The sequence below is a fragment of the Ambystoma mexicanum genome, chromosome 5p, assembly GCF_040938575.1.
Source record: "Ambystoma mexicanum isolate Mex_15411 chromosome 5p, UKY_AmexF1_1, whole genome shotgun sequence".
In the NCBI taxonomy this organism is placed as follows: Eukaryota; Metazoa; Chordata; class Amphibia; order Caudata; family Ambystomatidae; genus Ambystoma; species Ambystoma mexicanum.
Window position 1 is genome coordinate 1,332,028,031 of NC_090930.1, and position 27,458 is coordinate 1,332,055,488.

A 27,458-nucleotide genomic window follows, 5' to 3' on the forward strand; every position below is an offset into this window, starting at 1 on the left:
CCTCAGATGCTTTCTTAAATAGGCCGCTATTCTTTTTGGCGGCTCCCATTCAGACAACCTTGGGTGGATTAGTGCTTCAGGATCAAAGTCATCATCACTTGCACTATCCTCTTCTGTCTCCTCCTTACTCTTTTTCTTTGGCGCTTTGTGGCCTTCTTCTTCTGAGGAAGATATAGAATATACCTCTTCTTCCTCTGAGTATTCTTCCTCCCAGTCCACCTCACCCTCATCAGAGGTGTCTGAGGATGTATCCTGTCCCCTGCTAGGCCCCCCTTTTACTCTTACTCTCCTTATCTTACCACCCTTCTTCTTTGGTGGTGTGCCCGGGGGGGGTGGGCTTCCTCTGCCCTACCGGCTGATTTTCTGCCCCCTTTTGTTTTCCCCTGTGCTTTTCGCCCTTGGAACTTATCCAGGCCCTCTGAGAACTGGAGCCAGTACTCCATCAGAGCTATCTGCTGTGGTACTTGTCCCAACGAGGCCCCCAGGGCTTTTTGTAGGACCTGAGTCATCTCCGTATGGCTCCTCTTCTGGCTAATGTGAGCCATTCCCTCATCACTAGAGGAGCTCATCTCTGCACAGAACACTGGCAATTTCAATAATATATACCAGGAATGTGTATGATCTTTTACATACTCTCTTTGTGTTGAGAGGTATAAATATATATGCATGCAGTGATCACCTGGTCTGATATAAATATATGATATATATGTATTATATAACAGGTTTTACTTGGGACTGTGCCCGTATGGTTGTTGCAGTACCTTATTGTGGCCTGCAGGGGCAGTGTGCTCTTTGATTGCGTAGCGCTATTGTGATGGGACGTTGCGCTATAAAAGTGAAACTAATAGAATGTGATTGTCAAGCTCCTAAATATAACAATGATCTCAGCGATCATATACTGTGACTGAACATTCCTCTAACGGTCCGTGGAATGGGGAGAGAGAGCTCCGGAACTACGCAGTTCCGTCACCCTCTCCCTTCGGTGACCGCATTGCCCTCTGAGTCTGTTCTTTGGAGTTGCGGTCACTGGAGCACCAGCCCCGTCACGACTGCAACTTCAAATACTCAAAAACTGATGCAGATATGCTCCACCAAACATTCCTAATAGTGCACATGTGTGCGCGCTAGTATGCCTAATAAAACACTAACATATACAATGCATTCACACAAGTAATGAAAAAAATGGCATTTAACTCGCTGCCGAGCAGCAAAGAAAGAGGAGGAATAGTAGAAGTACAGGTTGATTTATGGACAAGGAACACTATGATTGGTTGAAAGTATCAGATGATCAGTTTGAGGACCAATAAGAACAGAACTACAAAGACTCTAAAATATGGAAGAGAAACATAATCCGAGCCTCCGGTCTTGACATAGAATTCAGAAAAGATTGTCTTCATTTAGCAAACAATTTTCTTTGAGCAGACATTTGATGAACAGAGACATATAATGAATGTTGTATAGTTGTCTGAACTGAGTATCCATACCACCTTATTGAAAATAAAAAAATAAAAAGTTGAAAAAGGTTTCAAAGAACATGTCTACAATAATGCTTTGATTTATTTTATTAAGTCTCAGAATGCCCGATCCAGGTCTTTATTCAAAATTGGGTACTTCTTTGAAGAATATATACTTAAAGACTAGCTTTCTGGCATCATGTTAGACAGGCTTATTCCATCACAGTAGACTATTTTCATTTCACTCCACGATGGCTGCTCTGTTTTATAGCAGCCACACGCAAATGCATACTGACTTCCTCTTTTGTTTGCATGTGCAAAACACCAGACTGAACTGTTAGGTGTTTTAAATCATGTTGGAATGACCCACAGAATGATAAAGCAGCAGTGGGGGCTGGGTGAGAATGCCACTTGTCACAGAGTTATAATTTTGTATTAGTACACGGCGAGGGACAATCAGATTTCAACAATCAATCTGATTGGCCCTCAGTGGGTCATTACCCGGCTGACAAAGACTTACCTGACTTTGCAGAAACTCACACTGTGTCCCTCAAAGTTCCTTCCTGTTCTCTGTCTGGCCACCATGGAAAGAGAGAAGGGACTATGCGTAGTCCATTCGCTTCATGCAGCCATTTTCATTGTTTTCTTTTTTCTTATCTTTTTAATGGCCGCCATGGAAACGGAGAAGGGACTATGTGTTGTACCTTCTCCCTGTTCCAATGCAGCCATTGTGTTTGTTTTATTTTTTTGAATCACTAGTCAATGGCCGCTTTGGAAAGGGAGAAGGGCCTACATGAGATCCCTTCTCCCCGTTCCAATGCGGCCATTTTGTTTGTTTACTTTTTTCATTCACTATTTAATGGCTGCCATGGAAAAGGATAAGGGACTACATGTAGTTCCTTCTCCCCCATCCCTGGTGGCAATTTTATTTGTATTTATTTCTCGAGTTGAGAAACGGTCTCAACGCTGCTTCTCTGCTAACATACTATTGGTACTGTGGTACAACGTGCCGAGGTACTAATAGCAATAGAACCCAAAGAGGGGGGCAGTAATGGTCAGGTAATGCCCTGAGGCTTACATTAAAGCCCTCGCTTCAATCAGTTTTGTAACTGTCACCCCAGGGGCATTACCTGACCAGTAATGCCCCCACTCCTCGGGTTCTATTGCTTATTTAGAGCACAGGCTCTGGTTTGTTGGACTCAAACATTTAGATGTTGGTAGCCCACATGGAGTGTAGCTAGATAGTCTGAGTTCTTGAAATTCATCTGCTGGTTCAAGTGCTACTAATAATAATAGAGGACATTCAACCTGTCAGTCCATATCACCCGTACAGAGTTTTGGTCAATTTCAGTGTATGTGTTCACATTTTGTGGCTATCTATACTGTGACTACTATGAATAGAATATCATGTTTAAGAAATATGTGCTACATTAATACTATCTCGCCTTCGGTGACTATTTGTCAAGAGTAGTATTCAGTTTCTGTCTCTTTACATTCGTAAATAACTATCCCCTCGTAGCCTGCCTTTGTTAATATTGACTTTTTTTGTATTCATAAATCATACATTCCGATTCTGAAATGATGTAAGGCTATACTATAACATATTGATGTAAGAAAAATCTAAATTAAAATTCTAACCATGTAGGTTTGAAGATAACTTGGAATGTTATATTGTTAGGAGGTAAACGTGTGTGTGAAATGGCTTAACACTTTATCTTCCAGAACGAAATCTCAGAAAAAGAGGTTTGAAGAAGAATTAAATGAGAGAATGATTCAAGCAATAGACGGAATAAACGCTCAAAAGTAAGTTTGTATTATACCTTTACATATGTAGATCTCAGTGCTTGATCCTTTTCTCAAATTGTTATCCCAAACGTTGCAATGTTTGGACAGATGTTTGCTTCTAAGGCACTGGGACATGCTGTATTTTAAAATGATTTCTGTGGTGGTTCCAACAAGTCACCTGTTCTCTAGATTATGGCACATTCTGGAGAACTATAGCATTGTTGGAAGGGCGGATGCTCCTCTGCTTCGAGTTCCAAGTGCCGGCCTTGTGGAAGGTTTTATGGGTATTTCCGCAAATTAAGAGGGGTTTTTTTGTTTTACTTCCATCATTGTAACATGTATTATTTGTATCAGGTGTCTACAAATAAAGTATGTTTTCTCAGCTGAAAAATTATTGCGAGAGTACACTGTGTGTAAGGAGCCTGAAGGCTATTATAACAAGTTCAACATCATACAAATGCAATTTACAACTTCTAATATCCAAGTTATCTAAAATAGTGAAATCACAACTCGCCAGTGAAAAGGTAATATTCTTGTGATATCAATACTTTCTACAGTGAAGCACCATAAGAGTTCCGAAGCAGTGCGATTCAATGAGCCCTAGATTGACGCCTTATCTCTCTAAAAGTGCCCTTCCGCACAACTAGTGCAACTCTTATGTACAATGCCCAGTCGGGCTTGATTGTGGACCTCCCCTCATGTCCCTCAAGTAGCTGAACAAGCAAACAAAATCGACAATCGAAAATTGTACAAAGTTAAAACGCAGAGTCTGGACAGCAGTGTACAGTACTCTGGGATGTAGAACCACGAGCAGACAGCTTTCATGTGCCATCCATACCTTGCAGCAGATGAGCAATTTATGGGTCTGTGTTCCTAGACTGTAGTCGGGCAACTCAGATACCCGCATTGAAAGAGGAAGAAAAAGCCCATGCAATCAAATGAGAGGTGTCTTCGTCAGAAGTAGCACTGGTCAGTGATGTGGGAGTTCAAAGAATGCAGGTCGGCAGTGTTTGGTGATTACCTGACCCCCGGCAACTCAGCAGCAGAGTGGTCATCTCGAGATCCCCTGAGAGAACAGAGAGAACAAAGGAGACTAGAGCAATCTGAAGAAAAAATGAGAGTGGAGGGGAGACAGAGTCACTGGAGGGAGTCCTACTTGTGAGCAAAACCACAAGAGGTCAAGACAAGAAGAAGTGGGACAGAAGAAAAGACTTGGGGACAGATGCCAGAAGTGGGAGGAAGAGGACAGGGTGAAGAGCATGAGACAGTGGAGTGATGCCAATTATCAACGAATACTTAATTGAGTTGATAAAGTACGTACAGCGTGAAAAGTAGCATAATGGAACCTGCAACGGAGTCGGTTGAGGACATTAAGCTTCAGCACCCTGGAGGGTGGCAGAAAAGGATGACCTAATGACTCAAATGAAGCAAGGGCATTATGGAGGGATTTGAACAGCTAATGACTGGGAAACCAAGCCCTGTGGGTGCTAAGGTTTTTGGTTGAGGTGCAATTCCATCTCCAGAAACCTATGATGTAAGAAGCTGTGCATTCCCTCAGCGATGCGTTGCCTGAGGGAAGCCGCAGTAGGTCAGGACATGCATCACAGTAACAAGGATCAGGGCAGAGCAAGCTCCTACTGTAGCAAGGAGTCACAGACGAGGCAAACGGTGTAGGCTCAAGAGAGTATAGAAAGAGGAGGTCTAAGCAGAAGAAAGAGGTGGGAGAACAGTAGAGCAGCAGGGGAGCAGACACAGAGGAGTAGCAGGGTGCAGGCAACCAGGGCCGTCTGATTGGACCAGCTGGTTAAGCATGAAGATTTAAAGCAAATATGGGGTGATATTACTTAGAAATTGGCCAGATTCATTGTTCCAGATTAGTTGAACCAAAAGAATAAAATGACAAAGGATGCTACGGAATTGACAGAGACTGTTTCATGCTCGTATTTGGAGTTAGAATTCCTAGAACTCATGACGAAAGTGACAATGAATAGAAATGCGGCATGTTAGAACTTGGAGAGTTAGCTCCCAGAGTGCATTGAGGAAGTAACATTAATGAGAAATGCTGCATTCTGGAATGGGGGAGCCAGCGAATCAGGTGGCTCGGAACTTGGGCTTGGGCTTCGGGTGTAAGCCTGCATTCCAAGCTGCCTGACGGCCATCTCCTACCGCCACCACCTCCCCCCCCCAATCCCCCATCCACTTTTTTATTTTCAATACACCCACCCCAAACTTACCTTATTGTGGTGTGCCGTCGCAGCTGCGCCTTCCTCTCTAATCATAATGGCTGCCATGGTAAGGGAAGAGGGGTTCCATATGGATCCCCACCTTCCCTTTCCATGGCAGCCATGTTGGTAAAGGATTTTACCTCGCACAACGGGACGCCGCGCACGTCCCGTTGTGGGAAAGAAAACCCTTAATTTTTTAGCACCCTGGATTGCTGCTTTTTTAACCCAGGTTGCTAATGGCCTTAACACCCAATCTGGCCCACAAGATCGGGTGTTATTGCCACAATAAGACGCTACTGAAAGGTAAGCATTGCATGCTGAACCTTGAAAGTGTGTGCAGGTGTACATGCCCCACATGATTTTTTTAGGGCTGGGGCGGAAAGAAGGTGGCTCTCCAGCTCCACTATGCATATCAGAAGCTCTCCCTGCTTCATGGTTCCTGTCTGCAGGTTGCCTAAGAGCCAGTAGGCCATTATGGCTATGGGCTTTAATTTACCATAGTGACTACCATAGTGACTTCGTTAATAATTTAATTGTGGTGTCTGTGAACATTTATTGACAGAAATCGTAGCTCATGGAAAGTAGCTACAGAACCTGTTGTCCCATCCTTCACTGTGAACAAAAGAGAGATGCATTAACTTTAGGACACCTGCACGTTCCAAAAACAAAAGTCAGCCCTTCGACTACTGCAACATTTTATTAACCTATAGGCACTTATTGACTGCTTCAAAATGGTAATACCCATGTTGCTATGCTATAGAATAATATAACCTTGGAATTCCATCCCAATATAACCAATTAGCCCCGTAGAAGTGTGCTTAATATGACACAGAACGACTTGGTAATTAATAACATCCTTCCATTGTACATACAATTAGTTATACTTTAATCTGTACATGCAGCTGGAAAGGGAACGTGCTTGTGTAGCTTACACGTTCTACTTCTTTCCTTAAGACATTTCAGACTGGCATTATTGTACCAGCAACTGTGAGGCAGTAGATGCAGCCACTCCTACTTCACTTTTTTAATTATCCATGCGACCCAGGCACAGGTGTTTATGTACCCTTCAATTCACAATTTGTCGTATGAGAGAGATGTGTGATACATTTTCAGCTAAATCAATGTGATATTTGCCACCATGGATTGTACCTCCATTAGCTAGCAGGGAACTGAAACATAATCCAAATTTACAACTGCTGGCAGTGAATCTTGCTAGAGATATTATTAAATATAATGAAATAATGTCTTAGTACTATGTACTTAAAGGGCAGATCCATCACAAAAGGACTAGCCTCACACCAGGGAGTTGCATACCAAAGGATCTTTGATGTGATGGTCTAAGAAGGGGGCAAGGTTAGTGCAGACACAGGTGCAAAACAAGATGTCCTTCACAGGACAGTTGGGGAAATAATCCGCCATCTTGTTTTTCTCTGTACCTCTCCGTCCTTCCTGCCTCCTCCACTTCCTTTAACATGAAGCACTGTGGGGATGAAGAAAGAAGGCAAAGACCACTTGTCACAAGAACCAGGATTAGACCCCTTAAAGCAAGCGTGATTTTGGCCAATCACCAGTTCCTTTGATTCATTTTTGGACCATCAAGGATTTACACAATAATTCATGTGGTTCTTGTTTTCTTCCCAGAGCCCTCAGCCATTGAGGTGCAGACTGTTCCAAATCAGAGGCAAGCTCTGCACCCCACCTACTCCCAGGGCACATTGGGGGAGACCCTTGCTGAGGACCAGGACTTGCCACTCTTCACCAAACTACTCTAGGTTGGGAGTGGAACACCCAAAAGGGCTCACCCTGTCCTATAGCCCCCCGCACCAGTGGACCGCTTAGCATCTGGAGGGCTATATTCACTGGGATCCCTGCTCTGCCGCCTCAAACCAGTCAGACTGCAGTCCAACCTTGTTCACTGCATTGACCGAGAGGGGCACACCAGTGCTGATTTTCTCACTACATCGAACCTTCAAATGACAGCTGATTTGCATTCATTAAACTGGCTCACTCTTGCTTCATGGCAAGCAGCACACATCACCTGTTCGACTCGAACAACCTGCTCAGTATGGCAGATAAAGCCGATCCACCACCTCTTTGAACCCTGCATCAGATCACCAAGGTCACCACATCAAACCTATGGCATTCGACTCGAACCGCTGGAGCATCATGTCACTCACCGCCCCGAACCAGAAGTTACCAACTTTGCAAACTGACAACTCTCACACAGACCCTACTTCAAGCCAACTAGAGCCCCGGTTTCTGAAATTCATCATACTGCTTTTATCCAATGTACAGCACTTTGGGGAAAGCACTATACACATTTAATAAAATAGAAATACCAGCTTGCCCCTTGACCTAGAACGACTTACTGCACATGAACCTGGTTAGACCCGCAGAGCGGAACAGCTTGAAGCCAGGTTCGACACCCTCGAACTGCCGAACGATTGATTAAGATTCTTTGAACTGACCTTATCCCACTGGTCCACCTTTTAGGACCCTAGAGACTGGCTAAGTCTCTTTTGCACTTTCTTTTTCACAAACATATCCTTTTTCAATTCCGTATTGCATTGTTTGCCTGTTTTAACTCGCGGATGAAAACTCAGAGTGCTGCGCCATTACAGTCTCTTTTTCTCTGCCTTTTCTTTACAGAGTTGGGGTTTTACAGTGTTTTTCAAGTTATTTGTACTTTGTTATCTTTCATTAAAGCACATATTTTGATAGAACCGTGATTGGACATTCCTTTTGCTGTTTGGGTTGCTACTGGATTACATCACACCCCTTCTGAGAGTATGTCCTTCCGTCGGCCCACTTGACCCCAAAAGGTGAAGTAGGTATTTCTCTTTGCTGTACCTGTTTTATTTTTTTGATTGGGATCACAGTTGATTTGTGAAGTGTAGAGGCTGAGTAGGCGGTTTAGCCGCTAGACATCAATTCAATCACACCTGAGCAAATTATGAAACCAGTACAGACTGGAGGTATAGCTGGCTTGGTACCAGTTCCTAGAGCTGGAGGTGTCCTACCTATCCTGGGCCTTTAAACGACAAACCAAAAGTATAACGATCCCTGTGAAATAAGCCATATGTCCCCAGAAATAGTTGAATTGGGAGACACTGTAATAAGCAGGCTTCTAATGTCAATTATGCTTTGAGAATAAGCAAGCTATATGTGAATAATATGTATGCTATCATATTTTGCTTTAGAACCAACACTTAATGTATTAGAGAAAATAAAATTCATTACATATTGTCGATTGCTAAAGAAAGTATTGGAAAATCAGTGATAATTTTAATGTTCATTGCATATTGCTGTACAAGAATAGTTATTCAAATTTGATTTTACACAAATGGATATTTGTATGCAATCTGAATTCATTTAGTCAGACAAAAAGCAAGCAGGTTAATTTTCTTTTCTGAAGGAAAGTGGCTTCACTTCTTTGTAAAGAATATTGTGGGGGGTTTCCCCTGATACCGTAGATTTACCTAATCTGAAACCTTCCATTTTATTTTTCTTTGAATTGGTTAGGTAAGTGGGTACATTTCAAAACATAAATGTGGCATGGGGTAAGGGGATAGGGTAGGGGGAAGTGGGTGCATGGGGTCTTCCCCAACATAATAAAAAAATAATTCAAAGAAAAAAAAATCAGAAGATTTCACCCTTAGGTGAAGTGGATTCAGTGAAATCCCTGACATCCAACTTCCCCAACACAAAGTTAAGTGAATAAGGTTTCGTTTTACACTTTTCATTAAAAAGACAATATTAAGATCAAACATAGCCTGGTTCTTTTCTCAGATTTTTGAGGTTGAATTGTTGTGTTGGAGGAGTGTTAGATCAGGTGGTGCCATTTTTGAAAAACTAATCTTTAAAGCTAACACCCTTGTATAGATCAAATCACATTACTGTAATTCAGACGGGAAGAAGTATTCACCTTCTTCATCACTGAAGTCCTTGTGGATGTGTTTACTTGTCAGTAAACATACGATATGACTTGCTTGCTCGGAAAACCATAAGGAATAAATTAGCTGGCTGACAATCAGTATTTTCTATTTACAATCATTGCCTCCTTTACATCTCACTCCAGGGAGATAATTGAGAGGCCCAACAAAACCCTACCTGTAAAATGCAGGTTTTGCGGTTGGTACAGCCATCTGCTATATCAGACCTCGAATGCACATTGAAATGATGGTCTGGTCTCCCTTCATTCCAGAATCAGCATCTGTTGTTGCACAGGATGAGCAGCATAGCTGAGTGTGAAGGCCTGCCAGAGTTGTACAGCAAGTATTTTGTGAATGACCATAATTCGGTGTCTGGTGTCTACCATTTGAGCAGCCTTCTTTGGCAAGACACCTGTTGGAAGGGTTCAAAGATGGCTCTCAAATGGTCTGGCTGGGTGAGTAGCTGCAGAAAGTTAGGTAAGGGGAGGAGACGGTGGCAAGGGCCAGTCTGTGGCATGGGTTTGTTTCTGAGGGACTTTGAACATTCTGTGTTTGTTATTGCTCTTATTTTGATCGTTAAGTTCCTTGGAACTCTCGGGGTCCATCAGTACATGTTTAACTTTACATTCTGCATAGCCCTCCCTAGCCATACAAGGCACATCATAGGAATCACATTAGTGTTCCAGCAGAGCCTATGCGTTTAAGCCTTGAATCCTGTGCAATTATGCGTTATCCTGCTTGGGATCACTTCCCAGTGTCTTAAACTGGAGAGAGACGGAGTTGAGCCCCAGAGCAGGGTCAGTTGGGCCGAAACCTAATATTTAGCAGTTAATTTCAAATAGTTATTACGTATGCCTCGTGAAGTTGGGTGTTTTTGTTCTGCCCCCTTCATTTAGTGTGTGATTGAGCTTCAGAAGCCATAAGCCCTGGGAGGGGTGCTTGGAGGTTAATGTTCATGTTTTCTGCAGGAAGACATCGAACATGGCTATGCATCCTCCACCCACCCCTCCAAAAAGGATCCAGGGCGTGCCTATGCTGCTCTGGTACCTTTCCAGAAGGCGACGGCATTACTCCAGCCCGGCAGGAACCTTTCTCCTGCAGCCAACCCCTTTCTCCCTGAGACTACATGGCAGACAATCACTCATGAAAACAACCCTCCCTTCTTTCTGCAGCATTCCCTTTGATGGCCACAGTACTGGCTGTACTGGAAGGCAGCATTCCCGTTGATGGCCACAGTACTGGCTGTCCTGGAAGGCAGTATTCCCTTTGATGGCCACAGTACTGGCTGTCCTGGAAGGCAGTATTCCCTTTGATGGCCACAGTACTGGCTGTCCTGGAAGGCAGCATTCCCTTTGATGGCCACAGTACTGGCTGTCCTGGAAGGCAGCATTCCCTTTGATGGCCACAGTACTGGCTGTCCTCGAAGGCAGCATTCCCTTTGATGGCCACAGTACTGGCTGTCCTGGAAGGCACATCTAATGCTCTCATAAATGATTCACCTTTTGAATACCCAGCTGTTTTTATGTGCATTTGCTGATCAACAGTTTTGGCGCTGGGTGTTGCTTGCACTTCAATTTGTGTGTGGTTGTGTGTTAATTTTCCTTTGCCATTGCGCGCGTGTGTGTGTGTGTGTGTGTGTGTGTGGATGCAGATCATTCTAAAGAAAATGTGTATGTCCGAGTGTATTAAATCATGTATCAGTGAAAATGTGGTATGCCTTTAATAAATACGCCCACGATGGGAACACCTGGGATCCGAACGGAACACCTGCCAATATGATGGCGGCACCTGGCACACGGCACGAGGACCAGGACAAGCGATAGCGCTAACTGGCAGATCGTGAGAGTATCTTAACCCAGAATGGCAGCAGCAGAGCATGAGAGAGAAATAGCCTAAAACGATGGTAGCACCGAGGCACAGTATGGCACAGTTGAGCACACAGTATGAGTACCTGCTGAGATTACGGAAACGCCTGTCAGATGGTGCAAATGAGTGCTTTCTAGCACTCGCAAGGAGGACCTGAACATAGGAGACCCCTACATCGTGTGCACAATGAGCAAGCAAGCATTCCAACCAAATACATGGAAGGTGGATTGGAAATTCTAACAGTACCTGAGCAGATGTTATGTGCGTTGCATGTATAGTGCCTACATCACTTATGGTGGAGCTACAATGCGCTGATGGGGAAGATATGCGAGGGGTGGAGAGGAGGCTAGTAAGAATTGCATAAGGAAGCAAGAGGGTAAATTAGACAATATGGAATACCATATAGTATGGCAGTACGTGTGCCTATTATGTTAATCCCTGGCGATGTTGGTTCATTATATCATGTTATGGTATGAAATGGTGTTATGTTATGCTGGAGTGCATGGGTAGAACTTTTCAGGGCGATCTTAAACAGGGTCTATGGTTTAGAACCCTGGCATGCCTTCATCATTCTAAACGCGCAAAATTGAGCACTCCAAAAATAGGTCACATTTGGAAATTGTAACACCTGTCCCCAAGCTCACTAAAACTGTTAACTCTGGTAGGTGGTGCTGTACAAAACATACAATATTGTTAATGTAATCACTTATCTGCACTGAAACATCTTTGTGGTGTTCCCACCAAAGTATATCAGATGACATTAGAAGTGAAGAAGGCGCGTGAAACATAGCTTAGAATATATTGTTTTCACGTATTTTTAAAATATGTAGGGGTCATTAATGAAAGGGGTGTCCTATAGTTAAGCTCCTATCACAGAACAAGAGCAACCAGCAATATGCTGATCCCCAAAACTAAGAAGGAGCAATCATTTGTGTTGGACTGATCCAAGACAAGCAAGAAGGCCGCACTCTCTCTCACGACCTCTTATTCCGTTTTGGGACGCATGTCGGGTGACAAGCCAGAGAAAAATAATAAGGGGCCTTAACTTGGATCTCTTAGGCAGGTGCCACTGGCAGGAAGGAAAATGTGCAAGGAACAAATGTGCAGAGCTGCCTACGTCACTGAGGAGAAAACTGAATGTCAATGTGGTCCATTACAGTTAAGGAACCAAATGATTTCAGTAATTGTGGACCACCACGCAAATGTTGTTGAATCATAATAATAACTCTGCAGGTCCTTCACTGAGGTGCTGCTAAAAACAAGCATTGGCAAAGACAACAGTTTTGGCTTGTGTATAAATGTTAGGCATTTGCCAGGCACTGCTATTAGAGGCCCAGGTACCAGTCTCGGAGTGGCCTGTAGGGCAATAGAACCATGGACGAACCAAAAACACAAAATTCTGGTGAGGGCCAGTTCTTTTGGTCAAAGTGGGTCACGTTTTTGCCCAATGTTGGCCATTTTGATGAGTTACTTCATTATGCAGCCTATAGTTTTGAACACTGTTGCTGAATGAATATTCATAAAAATGCACAATTTGCATAGCAGTTTAATCAAAAAAACTCCTGCTTGGGTACTATTCAAACAGTATCACAAAAAGCAATGAATGGCCATTCACAACTGCGGGCCAGTTTTTCATTGGTGCCCGAGACAATTGTATGGCCCAGTCCGACCCTGCCAGGTACTCACATAATTGTGCACCTACTACCATCAATGGCCAGTTAATAGCACTACAACAGTGCCTGTCAAATGCCTTTCACGTGCCTACACACACGCCCAAGCTGTTGGCATTGCCAATGCTTGTTTTCCTGCGCAGTGCTACGTTTAGAATCAAACCAACTGTGACTTTTGAATCTATCCTTTCATTGACAGAATCCCTGACAGGTGTTTGGTCTTTACAACAACGGTGTGCTGGCGGAACACCTTAGCCCCCTATTTGTGATCATTCATTGGGAGCCAAATTACAACTTTCGCCAAGAAATAGTACTTTATGCAGCAGGTAACTGAATCACTCAAAGGAGGGCAAGAAAAATGAACGCGAAAACAAGGATTAAAGGTAAAGGCAGGATCAGGTAGAAAAAGGTCAGCAAGGATACGCCCGAAGAAAATGTGGAGATGCCACAGCATTTGAAATTCACACCTGCCAACTTTTAGCTTATTCTTTCAGACGTTCACTATAACATCTGCATTTTGTAACGGTTTAGTAGTTCACATATGAGTAAGAACCTCTGGTCGTCTCGAATGTGCAGTAGGGTAAAAGGCAGGTGTCATTCGACATTTTCGGGTTACTTTGCTCCATTGCAAATACTTGTGAATAAGACAAAAAGTACCCAATACAAACATGGGCACAGCTTCATTTGTTCTCCTGAACCAATCTTCCCGAATCCAGCCAAACATGTCATGTATTGTATGTTTTCGGACTACTCGTAGCAATTCAAAAATATGACACGTACACATTTCATGTGTAGACTGGAAGAGGCTCATAGTAATTGCTACATGTGCCACATGAACTGCATTGTGCGGGTGAGCAAACGTGCGAAACTTGGATGCTTTGTTGAGTTCTATTTTTCTGTTTACTTTATTCAGGCAATGGCTAAAGTCAGAAGACATCCAAAGGATATCACTGCTTTTCCATAACAAATTACTGGAAAAAGAAGTAAGTACATTGTGTGCATGGGAAAAATTAATCAAATCCACGTGTGCATGAATATGTGACATACATGGGGTAGACCAGTTAAGATGGGCTAATTAATCAGGCACAACAATGACAATTTTGTGAGAAAAGGTTCACTGGTATGTGTATGTGTCTTCAGGGGACAGTTTTAGTAATGAGTTGTAACCTGTGAAAACATACACTTTTATAGTTTCAGATCCATCACAAATGTAACAGCGTCAACCTATAGAGCTATTATTGCCATAGCAAGCATATATTAACTGCAATCCATCAATAATCCTTTCAGATACAATACTAGGTTGAAAAAAGGCTATAATTACAGAAAACAAAACTATGCTGACCAAATGCTAAATACTTAATGCAACTGAACCACAATGGCGCAAGCCAACTACTAGAAAACGAAAAAAGTCACGTCCAGATACTTACATCTTCTTAAGAATTTAGGAAATGTTCACACACATACACAGGCGATTTAAGAGCTCACCACTAAGGATGGTACAACAAATGGACTCTACGCAAAGATAAATGCGGTAACCGTGCATCTAGACACACATGAACTCAACTAATATTGACCAGATGCAACACTAACTCTCATAGAAGTCAAACAACTCACACATCCCTCACGCCTACCTCTGAACATTGGATGTATAGGAATGACAGTCCTAGCCACTCCAATTTACTTAAGGAATGACAAGGTCTGGCTCAACAGCAACAATCCCCATAAGGAGTGGCACCATGAGCAACTTCCTCCTTAACCTCTCATTACAAGCTTCCATCTCAGTTCAAATGGTCAACATGTGCACATCCACCACACTTAGGTAGTGTTAGCGGTACATTCCTAATATGGTCTAGTTGCAGATTCGCTGGAAAGTTTTGAATTAATCAAAACCACTGGCAAAGTTCTGGGCATCCCTCCAGAGCATGTTCTTTAAGCCTACCGTGACCTTTAAAAAAGAGGAAAGGTCATATGCAAATCAGGTGTGATCCCAACCCAAAAGGACAGTTCCGTTCTAACTGCTAGGTTACATCCCCTATGCAGAGGACCACAAGCAACCCTGATATGTTTTGGCCCCATTAGGCTTCATCAGTGGGGTGTAGCTTGGGGCTCTAGGCATGAGAAGCTTGGTGCCCCAAGTTCTGGGGATAGCAGTCGAACTTGGGCTGATTAATTCAACACTGATGGTTGATGGTTACTGATTTGCATTTGGCTGATCCCCTTCTGCAATGGCACAGATAAGATCAAACACAGTGGTGCGGGTGGCTGCATATGTCAATATCAGTGGGTAGAATTCATTCGTAACCTGCCACGCATCATTCATAAACAATAGTTTTTTTGTTTCTTTTTAATTGCTGTAGCTAAACAAAGCAAGAACCAATTAATTTGGTATGTGGGATTAGAGCCATCAGATAATCAAAAGTACCCCCCCCCCCCACAATACAAACCTTATAAGATAGAGGATGAGAGTTTCACAGAAGCATTGGTAAAAAGCAGGAATTCCAGTTTCCAGTCAGATAATCATAAAATAAAAATCCAACTAGCAACCGTTATCATTGCTTCTGTAAAAGCTGTGTTTGCCCTCTATGATACCCCATCAAGATGTAGACATATGTCGGTGCCATCAGCATAGGTGTAAAACACATATCAAAGGGGCGAAGTTATCAGTTCAATGGTATAGGGGAAATAGCTGCAACATGAGGGAATCTGTATGCTATAAGCGGTCAAGGATTCAAAGTTTTCTAATTCTATAGATGAGTTCCAGTTAATAAGAACTCAGCCAGGCCAACGCTATGCCAGTGATCCCCAACTGATGCAGGTGGCCAAGGAGGATGTCACAGATCAAGGTTTCAAAGGCAGCCGATACATATAAAAAGTAGTCTCCAACACTGCAAGCATCCACGAGCCTCCTGATGGCATCTTCCTTTGGAACCGCTACTTAATCAGTGCTGACTCCTGCTTGAAAGCCAGATTGATAAGATGATGGATGTCTCAATATTAATCATGAGCTTGATGTAGCAGCAGCTTCAACAGGTTTCCTAATAGAGGGAGGTCCTCTAGAGTCTGCCCCCTTCTTTTTCATGAGTAGAAGGACTCCAGTATGTTTGTGAGGAGATGGAAATTGGCGAGGTTTGAGGGAGTTGATAATAAGAGCTCCAATAGGTCCTTTCAAAGTTAGAGATCATTTTGAAGACGTGGCCAGGCAGAGAGCTTTGGGGCAGCCAAAGAGTTTGCCTCAAGTAATGATATGAGGTATTTCCATTTTTGTGAGTGGGTAAAAAGCACTGAAGGAGACCAACAATAGAATAAACTGTCTGGGTCCAGAGAAGGAAATCTGAAGTAATTGTCACTTTATCATGTTCAGTTTGTCTCAAAGAGATGACATTTTTCAGGATTATAATTCAAATTCCTCTGGACTATTTGAACAGCGTGTATATAAATCTGGCAAAATAGTTACTTTGATGATGAGAAAATCCTTCAATATGCATTACTTTGGTTCAAAGCCTAAAGCTGCAGGCAGGGCTTGACTGGCCTAAACTGAACTCTGCATATTTCCCGGTGGGCCTCTGCAACCTGGACCTCTTGGGTGTGTTTACCTATTTTATTATCAAATGTTTTCATAGGAAAAGGATTGGGTTTGCTCAAAATGTGTAACAAGGGGCTATGTTGCATATAATTTCCAGGGCCTCTCTTGCTTTCCAGTGCAGCCCTGGCTGCAGGGGCACAGAACCCCCGCCCGGAACGCTCGATATTGGCTCAGAGTCGAGCAAAGGGTAGCCTTCAATGTACTCAGTCTCCCCCATGACAACTAGGCTCTGTAGCAACCTTGATCCTCTAATTTGGAACCTTGTTGCAGGATCCACACACTCTGGTAGGCATACACGTTAGACGCAATAGTCTCTTCAACAATAGCTGTCTAAACAGAGCAGCATGTCGCATTGGTCTGAAGAGAACATCTGGCAATTTCATTTTCTTTGCATATGTCATCTTATGTAGAAAACAAACATGTCTTACTAACGGCCGGCCCAGAGAATCCAGTAGTCGGATGCTTATGTCAAGTGGTACTGGACACATTTGTTCGCACTCTATTGAAAGCCTTTCTTGTGTTCTAAACCCTGGCAGTTTAATCCAAAAACTGAATGTACTATTCAAACTGATAAGCAATTTTAAAGCATCTATGGCAATCATCCTGGAACAGATATTTCCTTATCTACAAAACTGGCTTCCATTTTAGATCATGAAACACAAACTCTCTGATAAGATTAAAAATAGGAATGCATCCTTTATGAACAGTTTCTGCACAGCTACATAGAGTACTTATATTAGTACTAGTACTCGGGTGTTTGGCGACTGTGTTTAATTATCTTCACTCTTCACCTGACAAACTTTCTATTGAGTCCTACAGTAAGAATCAGTAAGAATTTGGCATCCTCTCCTTGATCCTCTCCCCTCTCATGACTGTAGACTCTTGGCTCAATCCTCTTCAAGTCTTCCTTTTATAGTAAATGTTAATGAACACTCAATCAGTGTTTTTGATTACCTAATGCTGTGAGGAGTTGCTTTCACTCCACTGCTTAAAAAAACAGCATTGCTTTAACCAGAGGATGCAAATAGCTATCACCCCATTTCAAATCTTCCTTAGCTCGACAAGCTTTAAGAGAGTAGCAACATTGCAGCAGTCCTTTGTGGAAGAGAACAATCTGCTTGATCCTATGTATTCTGGCTTCCAACCAGGTAGAGGTACGGAATCCATCATGACTTTCTGCCATGGATGATCAGAGATTAAAAAGAGATGGAGAAGGGCCTCCAGTGTGGATGGATTTATGGCCGGTTTTTACAAAACACATGCAGCCTAGCTCTGCCCTTTCATGGCTAAACTATATATGGATATTCTATGTAAGGGGTTGCACCTCCAGCGTTTGGGAAGGAGCACATAGTAGTTATAATAAAGGAAGGACAAGATAGGCAAGAAAGCAAATCATATAGGCCGATTTCTCTCCTGATTCTTGATGTAAAGATTTTTACGAGAGTGTTGGCCACTTAGATGTAAGGATTATTGACAGGCTTGGAACATACGGATCAAGTAGGTTTTATTACATGGAGAAAAGGCGCTTACATAATCCGAAAGACTTAGGGACATATGGACTGATGCTGAGAAGGCGTTTGATAGGGTGGATTGGAGCTTTTTGTATGGGACATTGCCGAACTTTGATTTTAGGGTTGGGTTCCTATGGGATATTTCTGCTCTATACCGGAATCCAATGGCAAGAGTGTAGGTTAATGGGAAGCTTTCGGCCCAGTTTCCATTGTCTCTTAGGACCAGGCAGGGGTGCCCTCTATCTCCAATGTTATTTGCCCTGTCACTTAAACCTTTAGCTGCAAACATCAGAAAGGCCCCACAGGTGCAGAAGATCCAGGTGCGGGATCAGGTGTATAAAATGGGATCATATGTAGACAACATCTTTCTACACCTTGTGAGCTCGGGGAGCTCAGTCTCATCGGCGCTGGCAATTATTCTGGAATATGGGAGGTATTCCAGCTTTAAGATTAACCAGAAAAAACCCTTAATATTTCCGTTCGGGACAGGAGTAGACTATGGGGGAGTGGCTCTCTGGTATTTGGGCATGGAGATTTGTACTGACTCATTGCGATATCTGGGGTGAATCTGACTATATCCCTAAGGGAACTAATGGAAGTGAATTATCATCCTCTACTTGCTGCTCTGTACCGGGACTTGAATAGGTGGAAGGGGTTGACAATCTCATGAATGGGGAGGCTCAACACTTTGACAAAGGATTTTGTACGCCTTTCATATGTTCTCTTTCAAGGTCCCTAGGAGGCTGTTCGATCAACTTAGGTGCAAGACGCAGAATTTCCTGTGGCAGGATAAGAGATGGAGAATAGCGTTCCTAGCGCTGATATTGCCCAGGGAGCTGGGGGAGTGGGGTTCCTGGACTTTGAGAGGTATTATAGGGCAGTACAATAGAGGGTAGTTCTACCTCATCTCAGGACAGACTCCCAAAACCAAGGGTGGGTTTATAAAACTATCTGCTCCATTCGGCTGCAGTCAGGGAATGGCTTTTGTCTCCAAGGGAGCAGACTCCTCGAAAGGTTAAGGGACCGTAGGGTTTTAGCAGTGCTATGGGATATCAGGAGACTGGGGAAGGCAATGAAGGAAATGACCACGTGGCTCTCACCACTTTGACACTTGTGCCCCCCCCATGAGTAATGATATACACTAGCCGATGCGTTTTCAATTGTGATATGTGCTGGATTGGAGAGTGTGAGTAAGTTGTGGAGAGATGGACATTTTACTGCATTACCAGACCTGGAGGTGGCATTGGGACTTCTTAATCTTTCGGTTTTCCTTTTATTACAATTGAAGGGTGTGTTGATGGCGAGCAAATGGAGAGAAAATCTGCAAAGGGATTTGTTTCAGGTAGAGGTGGTTTTTGATACATGGACGGGAAGTAAGGGGATGACTTCAGCACTTTATAAAGCTCTAGGGCTAGCGGGGGCAGTAATACGGAGTCACTCTGGCTCAGATGGGAGAGTGAATATGAATAGTAACATTGACGATGAGCAGTGGGTAGCACTGTGCAAGGCGACACATAAAACTGCAGTCTCCTGTTAATATAAGCTACACAGGATCAAGAACCTGCAAAGATGGCAATTTGACCCAGTAAGGCTCTCTAAAATGTTCATGCGGGCCGATCTGCCCTGTTGGAGGGGATGTGGTCAGCCTGCTTCTTACTGGCATATATGTGGTGGTCATGCATGGGGGTACATGCCTATTGGAAGGAGGTGTTGGGTTGGATCCAGGGGGTGTATGGGATTACAAGTCATTTGGACCACATGCTAGTTTTATTTAGATTGGTGAGGAGGAGAAAACCTGGAGGGTGGTCCAACACATGCCCCATTACTGGCTGCTTGCCGCTCGGGCTTGCTTGCTGGTGAGCTGGAAGAGGGTTCGACTTCCAATGAAAAATGAATGGGTTTCCAAAGCAAAGGATCGATACATGATGTAATCTATCAGGGTTTCCTTGTGAAATGTAAGGTCTTTGAGGGAAGAGGAGTGGTCAGCCTTCTTGCAGAAGTATGTTGGTTGAAGGGGCGAAGGACAACTGCACTTGCCCTCTGTGTGGTTGAAACTGGATCTACCTGAGTTGGGAGGTTAACTTGTTCCTTTGTCCACCTGCAAGCTGCATGGAGAATGAAGGACTTGCCTCGATGTGATATTTGACTTGTGTTTTTCTTAACTACTAAAAGTACCCGTTCTCCGAGCGTGTTCTGTAGACAGACATGATAACACTCTCATCAATTGTTGAAAATCAATGATCCTGTAGGTTGTTATTCCGCATCACCCTGGCGTGGTGCAGTTCCTTGCAGTGCATTGTGCTGCACTTATCTCGGAAACCGTGCATCCTATGGCCTTGAAACGTGGACCCTGAGTTTTGTTCCTCATGCCCGGACTGGTTGAGAAAGAACATTTTTTGTTTCCCTTACCAGTGAACATGGTATATGGCTTCGTCAGCAGGCACCATCTCGCAAAAATCCTCTGGAAAATTAATTTTACCTTAACCAGCAAAAATGTGTGAACTTCTGTAATGCTATCTGATTTCACCTTCGCCTCTCAGGTCCATTTGCCTCTCATATATTTTTTGTTTCCCTTCCGAGTGAACATGGTTTATGGCTTTGTTGGTAGGCCACAAACAAATGTGGACTTTTGCCGAAATCCAGGGAAAGGGGTGGGGTGTCCAAATGTCATGTAGCCAATAATGTCCAGAAGGTCCTAACAGGTAACTATGCAAAATTTGGTGCAGATTGGTGAAAGGGTGTGGAATTGTATAAGGAACAACGCTTCGTGCCAAGCCACAAACCCACACACAACTTTTAACACTATATTACATGGCCACAGTAGTGGCCATGTAGTTATGGTTAAGTTGCTGTTTCCATAGGAAGAGCACTTTTTGGGCGGCTTATAACTTCGCTCTCCCTGGACAAATCCTCACCAAACTTTGCAAAAAAAGTATATGGTTCACTTTTTTCCCCCATAGACTGAATGGGGAAAAAACTGTGCTCACGCCTACAGCCCAAACCGCTGGATGGATTTTCACCAAATTTGGACCAGGAGTAGCAGCTTGGTCCCGCAAGAGTGCTTTTGCAAATTTGGTGAAAATCCGTCCAGTAGTTTTTTTTTAAATGACCAAAAAGTAGGTCACATAAAATTAGTGATATCTGTGTTCGGTCCGCGGACATACTTCCCTGTTTGCTCCGCAGACAGTGTCCTGATTGGCCAACCGGCCTGTGTCATATCCGTGGACATGCAACGTGTTCGCTGATTGGACGGTGCAGAGCGTGGAGCCCATCAGATTTTCGGTAGCGCCCGCCATCTTGGATTCGCGGAGGTCTGCGGACAGCGCAGTGAAACTTGGTTGAAAAATTGTATTTAGTAGAATGTGTTGGTGTGTAAGAGTGTTTGGGGAGGGTGGGAGAGTATGAGATGGGTTAAATGTTGTACTTATTTATGTGGTAGACCCTCTTGTTGTGTTCGATTTGTCTGCGGACAACAGGGATGTTCTGAAATGTTCTAAATAAACTAAATGGGCGTGTTCTGAGGACTCAATATGTGTCCGTGCTGTTCGCAAGCAAGCTGAAACTGTTCTAAGAACACTTGCGGTGTCCCGAAATGTCCGTAAATAAACAAAATAGGGGTGTCCTGAGGACGCTGTCTGTATTGTTCGCTGGCAAGTTGAAAGTGTTCTAAGAACACTCGCGGTGTTCTGAAATGTTTGTAAATAAATAAAATGGGGGTATCCTGAGAACGCGGTGTCCTGAAATGTTCATAAATAAATAAAATGGGGGTGTCCTGAGAATATTATGCCTGTCCGTTTTGTTCACAGGCAAGTTGAAACTGTTCTAAGAATATATTATGTGTTCTGGGATGTTCGTCAATAAACAAAATGGGGATGTCCTAAGGACGGTGGATGTTCGTCAATAAACAAAATGGGGGTGTCCTGAGGACGGTATGCCTGTCCGTTTTGTTCGCAGGCTAGTTGAAACTGTTCTAAGAATATATTATGTGTTCTGCGATGTTCATCAATAAACAAAATGGGGGTGTCCTGAGGACGGTGGATGTTCCTCAATAAACAAAATGGGGGTGTCCTGTGGACGCAACATGTGTCCGTGTTGTTCGCAAGCAAGCTGAAACTGTTCTAAGAACACTTGCGGTGTCCTGAAATGTCCGTAAATAAACGAAATGGGTGTGTCCTGAGGACGCTGTCCTGAAATGTCCGCAAATAAACAAATGGGGGTGTCCTGAGAACGTTGTCCGTATTGTTTGCTGGTAAGTTGAAAGTGTTCTAAGAACACTCGCGGTGTCCTGAAATGTTGTTAAATAAATAAAATGGGGGTGTCCTGAGAATGCAGTGTTCTGAAATGTTCGTAAATAAATAAAATAGGGGTGTCCTGAGAACGGTATGCCTGTCCGTTTTGTTCACAGGTAAGTTGAAACTGTTCTAAGAATATATCATGTGTCCTGAAATGTTTGTAAATAAACAAAATGAGGGTGTCCTGAGGACGCTGTCCGTATTGTTCACTGGCAAGTTGAAAGTGTTCTAAGAACACTCATCATGTCCGCGGACATTAAAAGTTCCCATAAGGCATAGTTAAAATGTTTGACTCTATGGGTGTGATATGCTGCGGTGGTTTTGGCCAGGGCATAGAGTCTTGGGAGCATGGCCATATTGCCATGCACCCAAGACTCTATGCCCTGGCCAGAACGACAGCAGCATATCACACTCATAGTGGCTTATAAGTTTGGGATCCAAGAACAAATTTATAAGGAAAGTTAAAAGCCACTATGGGTGTGATATGTTGCGATGGTTGTACTTATTATAATATACTTACTGTTTGGTTTAGTAACTGGAGTACATGTATTTCTTGTTCATTTCTGTGATAAAAGAAAAGATCATGTTAGTATTGGTATTTTGTAACGACTTGTAACATTGAATAATCAACATTTTTTTTTTACCCTCTTATTTAATAGTTTACAAACCATTGTACTGTGCAATTTGCTCAGTTTCTGTGTTTGTTGCTAAAATCATTGGATCTGTGAGAGAAAAAAAATCCATGTTGGATTAAAAAGAAAAACCTTTTTTTGTTATGCTACAGTCTATTTGTTTTCAGTGTTCACTTGTTGTTTCTGGCTAATGCTCTATATATTGACTTGTTTCAGATTTTTGGAGCACTTAGATATCATTTATCTGTTTGCATATTGTACAATTTTGGAGCAGTTAGATACCAGTTGGTGTATTCTAACTGTCTAATTTTTGATATAATTTAGTGTATAGATTTATCTGTTTGGATATTGTAAAATTTTGGAGCAGTTAGATATCAGTTGGCGTATTCTAATTGTCTAATTTTTTATGTAATTTAGTGGTATTGATTTATCTGTTTGGATATTGCAACATTTTGGAGTAGTTAGATACCAGTTGGCATTTTCTAACTGTCTATTTTTTGCTATAATTTAGTGGTATTCATTTATCTGATTAGTTCTTGTAGAATCTTCGGCCAGTTAGATACCTGTTGGAATATTCTAACAGTTTATATTTTGTTACTACAAGTTTAGTTAAGGTTTAAGTACAGTTTAGTTAATACATTTTGGTTTTAAGAACATTAAGTAAGCGTTTGAAAGATGTGCTGGTAATCTCTGCTTTAGAGTAATGGTACTATCATTACATTCAAACCATAGACATTTCTTTTTTATATATGCAGTGTAGTGACCTGAATTGGTTGTGGCTCCTGCGTGGTAGATTATACCTATTGTTGTGAAGGTTTTCTTGCCAAGTGATACTTGACCATGTGTGAATCCAGTCAGCTTGCAGTTGTTTTTGGTACCACCTGCTTGTAACGTAGAAGCATTAGTATTACGTATTTACTATGTGTTTGTATTAGTAAGATGGAGCGATTATCCGAATTGCAGGTAGAACATAATCTACCATGGTTTGGATTTTGTACAAGTTGCTGAAATGGAATGGATTCACAATTAGGTATTGATATATATACAAAGCGTTCATTGGGGATTTGTTCTTGTGTCACATTGTTGCAGAGAGTGCATGTATGTTTCCAGATTTATGAAATCTGGAAGATTTCCTTTATAGGTATGTTTTTATTTTCCAGTACTTGTAGTAAGTACATTAGACATTCTTGTGGGTCTTCCTGTGAGTTTATAGTGAATTTTACCATTCCAGCACAGTAGTCCATTTCTTGTCTTATTCCATAAACACTATTGCCCTCATTACAACTCAGGCGTTAAGGGTTTAAAAGGGCCGTCGGCGCCGTTAACCCTTAACGCCTGATTACAAGTGTCCCTTTGCGGGTTGGTGTTTAACGCCTGCTTTTAGCAGGCGTTAAAAATCCAACCCGCAAAGGGACTTTGGAGCTAATTACGGCACCGTAATTTACGGTGCCGTAATTAGCGCCTTCCCCATTCCCATTATGCCCTATGGGGGCAAAAATGGGAATGGGGAAGGGCAAATGGTGAATGGGGAATTACCGCCCCACTCACCTTGGAATGGGGCGGTAATTCCGCCATCCACCATGGCGGAATCGGAACCTTAGCGGCATGGACCATGGTGCTAATAGCACCATGGTCCTCCGCCAAGATTGTAATGAAGGCATGTGTTATCAGGATTGTTTGTTGCATTTCTGTGAAGTACTAACATTTGCAAACACAATTGGTCTGTACTGTGTAAGTAAATGTTGTCAACAATTGGTGGTAATTGAAATAGAATATTCATTGCTACATTTGCGTAGAAATTTACACCAACTATATTTGAGAGTTTAAATGGACCAGGTAGTTCTGTTCTTAGTGATTTTTTTTTTAGTTTGTCTTCCTTCTTTGACGAAGTACCTGGTTTACTTTCCCTAATTGGTTCTTTTATGCTTTTGGTACTTGATGAAGTTTTAGTTTCTTTTACTCTCTTTGGAGGATTTGCAGTGACTCCTGTTGCATTTCTGTTTGATTTAGTTTTCTTTTACAACATTTTACTTTTTGTGGAACAGAATATGTGTTTAGATGGGGGGTGTATAGTGAACAAAGTCTATTGTATTCTAAAATGCAAGGAATATCAGCGTTTACTTTACTTGCATCAAAATTGATTAGAAATAGACCGTCAAGTGTACGTAAGCGTGATAGTGCTACGTAGCTCATGCCTTTAAAGACTGTGTTACCAATGTCTATCATTGCTTTGTCTAGGGTAAGACCTTGTGATTTATGAATGGTGACTGCGTATGCAAGAGTTAGAGAAAATTGTTCTCTGCGTACATACATGTCTTTGAAGAGAAGGAATTGAGCTGTTGAGCGTCCTATCCTTTTTACTTCTGAAAGTTTGTCAAAGAGAATATTGACAAACTGAATTTTGTTGTCACGTGGGTATGTTTGAAAGCCAACAACTGTACCCAGTGCTCCATTAACTAGTCTTGGTCCACGTCAAGGTTACATTTAAGCATTACTCTGCAATTCAAGGATAATTTTAATATCTTTTCCAACCCAGCTGTGTTGGAGATTGAATTTTCTAAACTGTTTAGTCTTGTTGTGGCTTGCTCACACATGGGTAGTGTCATACCATGTACATCTAGTTTGGCTGTGGCGCTAATTTCCATTATTGGTTGCATTTCATTATTTAACATTATTTCATTGAATTTGAAACAGCTTGCAAGAGTTGGCATTAAGTTTACAATTGACATTTTTGTGGGCTAATTGTTCCATAACACCTGTAGCACATGCATTATCGCCATAAAGTGCATGAATGTGTCGGGTTTTCAATATTGCTTGTGCTTCTTTAGATAGTATACCAAATCTAATACTTTTTAAGATGTTGGCATAAGTGAGATATGCAGATTGCCGCATGTTTTCTGTTAATTCTCTGTATTGGAAATGTTGCCAAAGGTTGACATTTCCAATGCTGCCAACAGTTTTACGGCAGAGTTTGTGTCCTAATGTTTTAAAAATAGGCTCACCTTTACTAGTGTCAATTGAAGAAGATCTCCGAAAACAATAATGTGTTTTCCTGCAAAGAGCTCTTTGTAGTTTGTTTTCAGTACTTCTTGTAATCTGAGGTGAATCAAAGCCACATTAGGTTGGACACCATGCTCACTTCATCTATTAGTAGCATTTTCATTTGTTTTAATACTCTGCGTAGTTCCATTGCAGCATCTGTAGAAAGTTTGTAATAGTCTCATTTGTTTTGGTGTTGTACTGGCAGGAGTAGTAATCGGTGTAAAGTGACAACGCCTATGTTGTAGGCAGCTAAACCTGTGGGGCCAGTTACAACAGCTGACAGTTTGTTGTTTGTCAATTGTTGAAGGAACTTACTGATGATTTTGATTAGGAATGCTTTGCCAGAACCAGCTTCACCACTGACATACAGTAGTATAGGTTTGTAATTTTTGCAGGTGCATTCTTTGTTTTCATGTTGTACACCATGTGCAATTTCTTTTGTTACTTGTTGAAAAATGCTACGTTGCTCATTGTTTCGTTTTGATTCTAGTATAGTAAAGTATTCTTTATCTTCATACTGACACATGGTGTTTTCTACTTCTGTCACATCTAATTCTGCCTCATTTGTTATTAGTGGTTCTCCCATTGGTTCTTGACTTCCTGTTACAGAAGGTTGACTACTGTCAGGAGTGTCCTTATCTAGTTGGCCTGGAGTTCTTCTTCGTGTTGCGCTTCATTGTGCAACATTGTTTTGTACTGTGTAAAGTTTACATCAGTTATAGTGCTTTCATTTGCTTTGAAAGCATCTTCATATGAGTCATAGTTATCTAGTATTTCTTGTTCTTTTCTCCATGGTTTAAAGAGTTGTAGCAGGGACATGTAATATAGTTCTTTATGTTGAGGAGTCTTTAATGACAATTTGATATGATTAATTAAATTTGGTTTGGTGAGTTTTACTAAGCTGCCTTCACAGTTTGTCACTCTGTATTTACCTTTTTTTTCATCGGGTTTTATATTATTTTTGTATGTGAAGTTTTGGGCTATGTGGTATAGACACATGGTTTCCAAAGTATTACTTCTGTTTGGGAAGTATGTGTCCAAAAAATTGTTTTTTAAAATGTCTTGGCTGTTGGGATCATGTTTGACTATTGTTTCTATATCTTCGTATGATTTTAGAACTCTTTTTCTAGATTTAGCAGGACCAAGACTTAGCCATACTATATTTTCAGATGTACCATACAATGCAGTACCAGTTAAACGATCTCCTGCTTCATAGGTTCCACATTCTCTATGGTAGAGCATTTTTATGCCCAAGCTGTATAATTTCTGAGACACTGTTTTGTCTGATGACAGGTCATTCCAGAGGTCTTGGAGCTCTGTTTTTTCTGCTTTGGTTAAGTATGCTGTAACACATCGTGCAACTGCAGTGGAATTGTCTGCAATGTACTGCACATCTATGTTTGCATTCCATAAGTGAGCAGTGATTGCATTGTAATCGTTGATATATTTTGCTTCTTCTGTTCTTT

The 27,458-nt window shown here is 42.1% G+C and overlaps 1 protein-coding gene across 1 annotated transcript in view; it reads left to right on the forward strand.

The window, feature by feature from the left end:
* ADCY2 (adenylate cyclase 2) overlaps positions 1–27,458 on the forward strand; it is a 3,241,403-nt gene that overhangs the window by 2,549,809 nt on the left and 664,136 nt on the right. The window contains exons 12-13 of the mRNA XM_069613724.1: positions 3,177–3,257; positions 13,846–13,915. Coding sequence (XP_069469825.1) covers positions 3,177–3,257; positions 13,846–13,915 — 151 coding nt within the window. The remainder of the gene's footprint in view (positions 1–3,176; positions 3,258–13,845; positions 13,916–27,458) is intronic.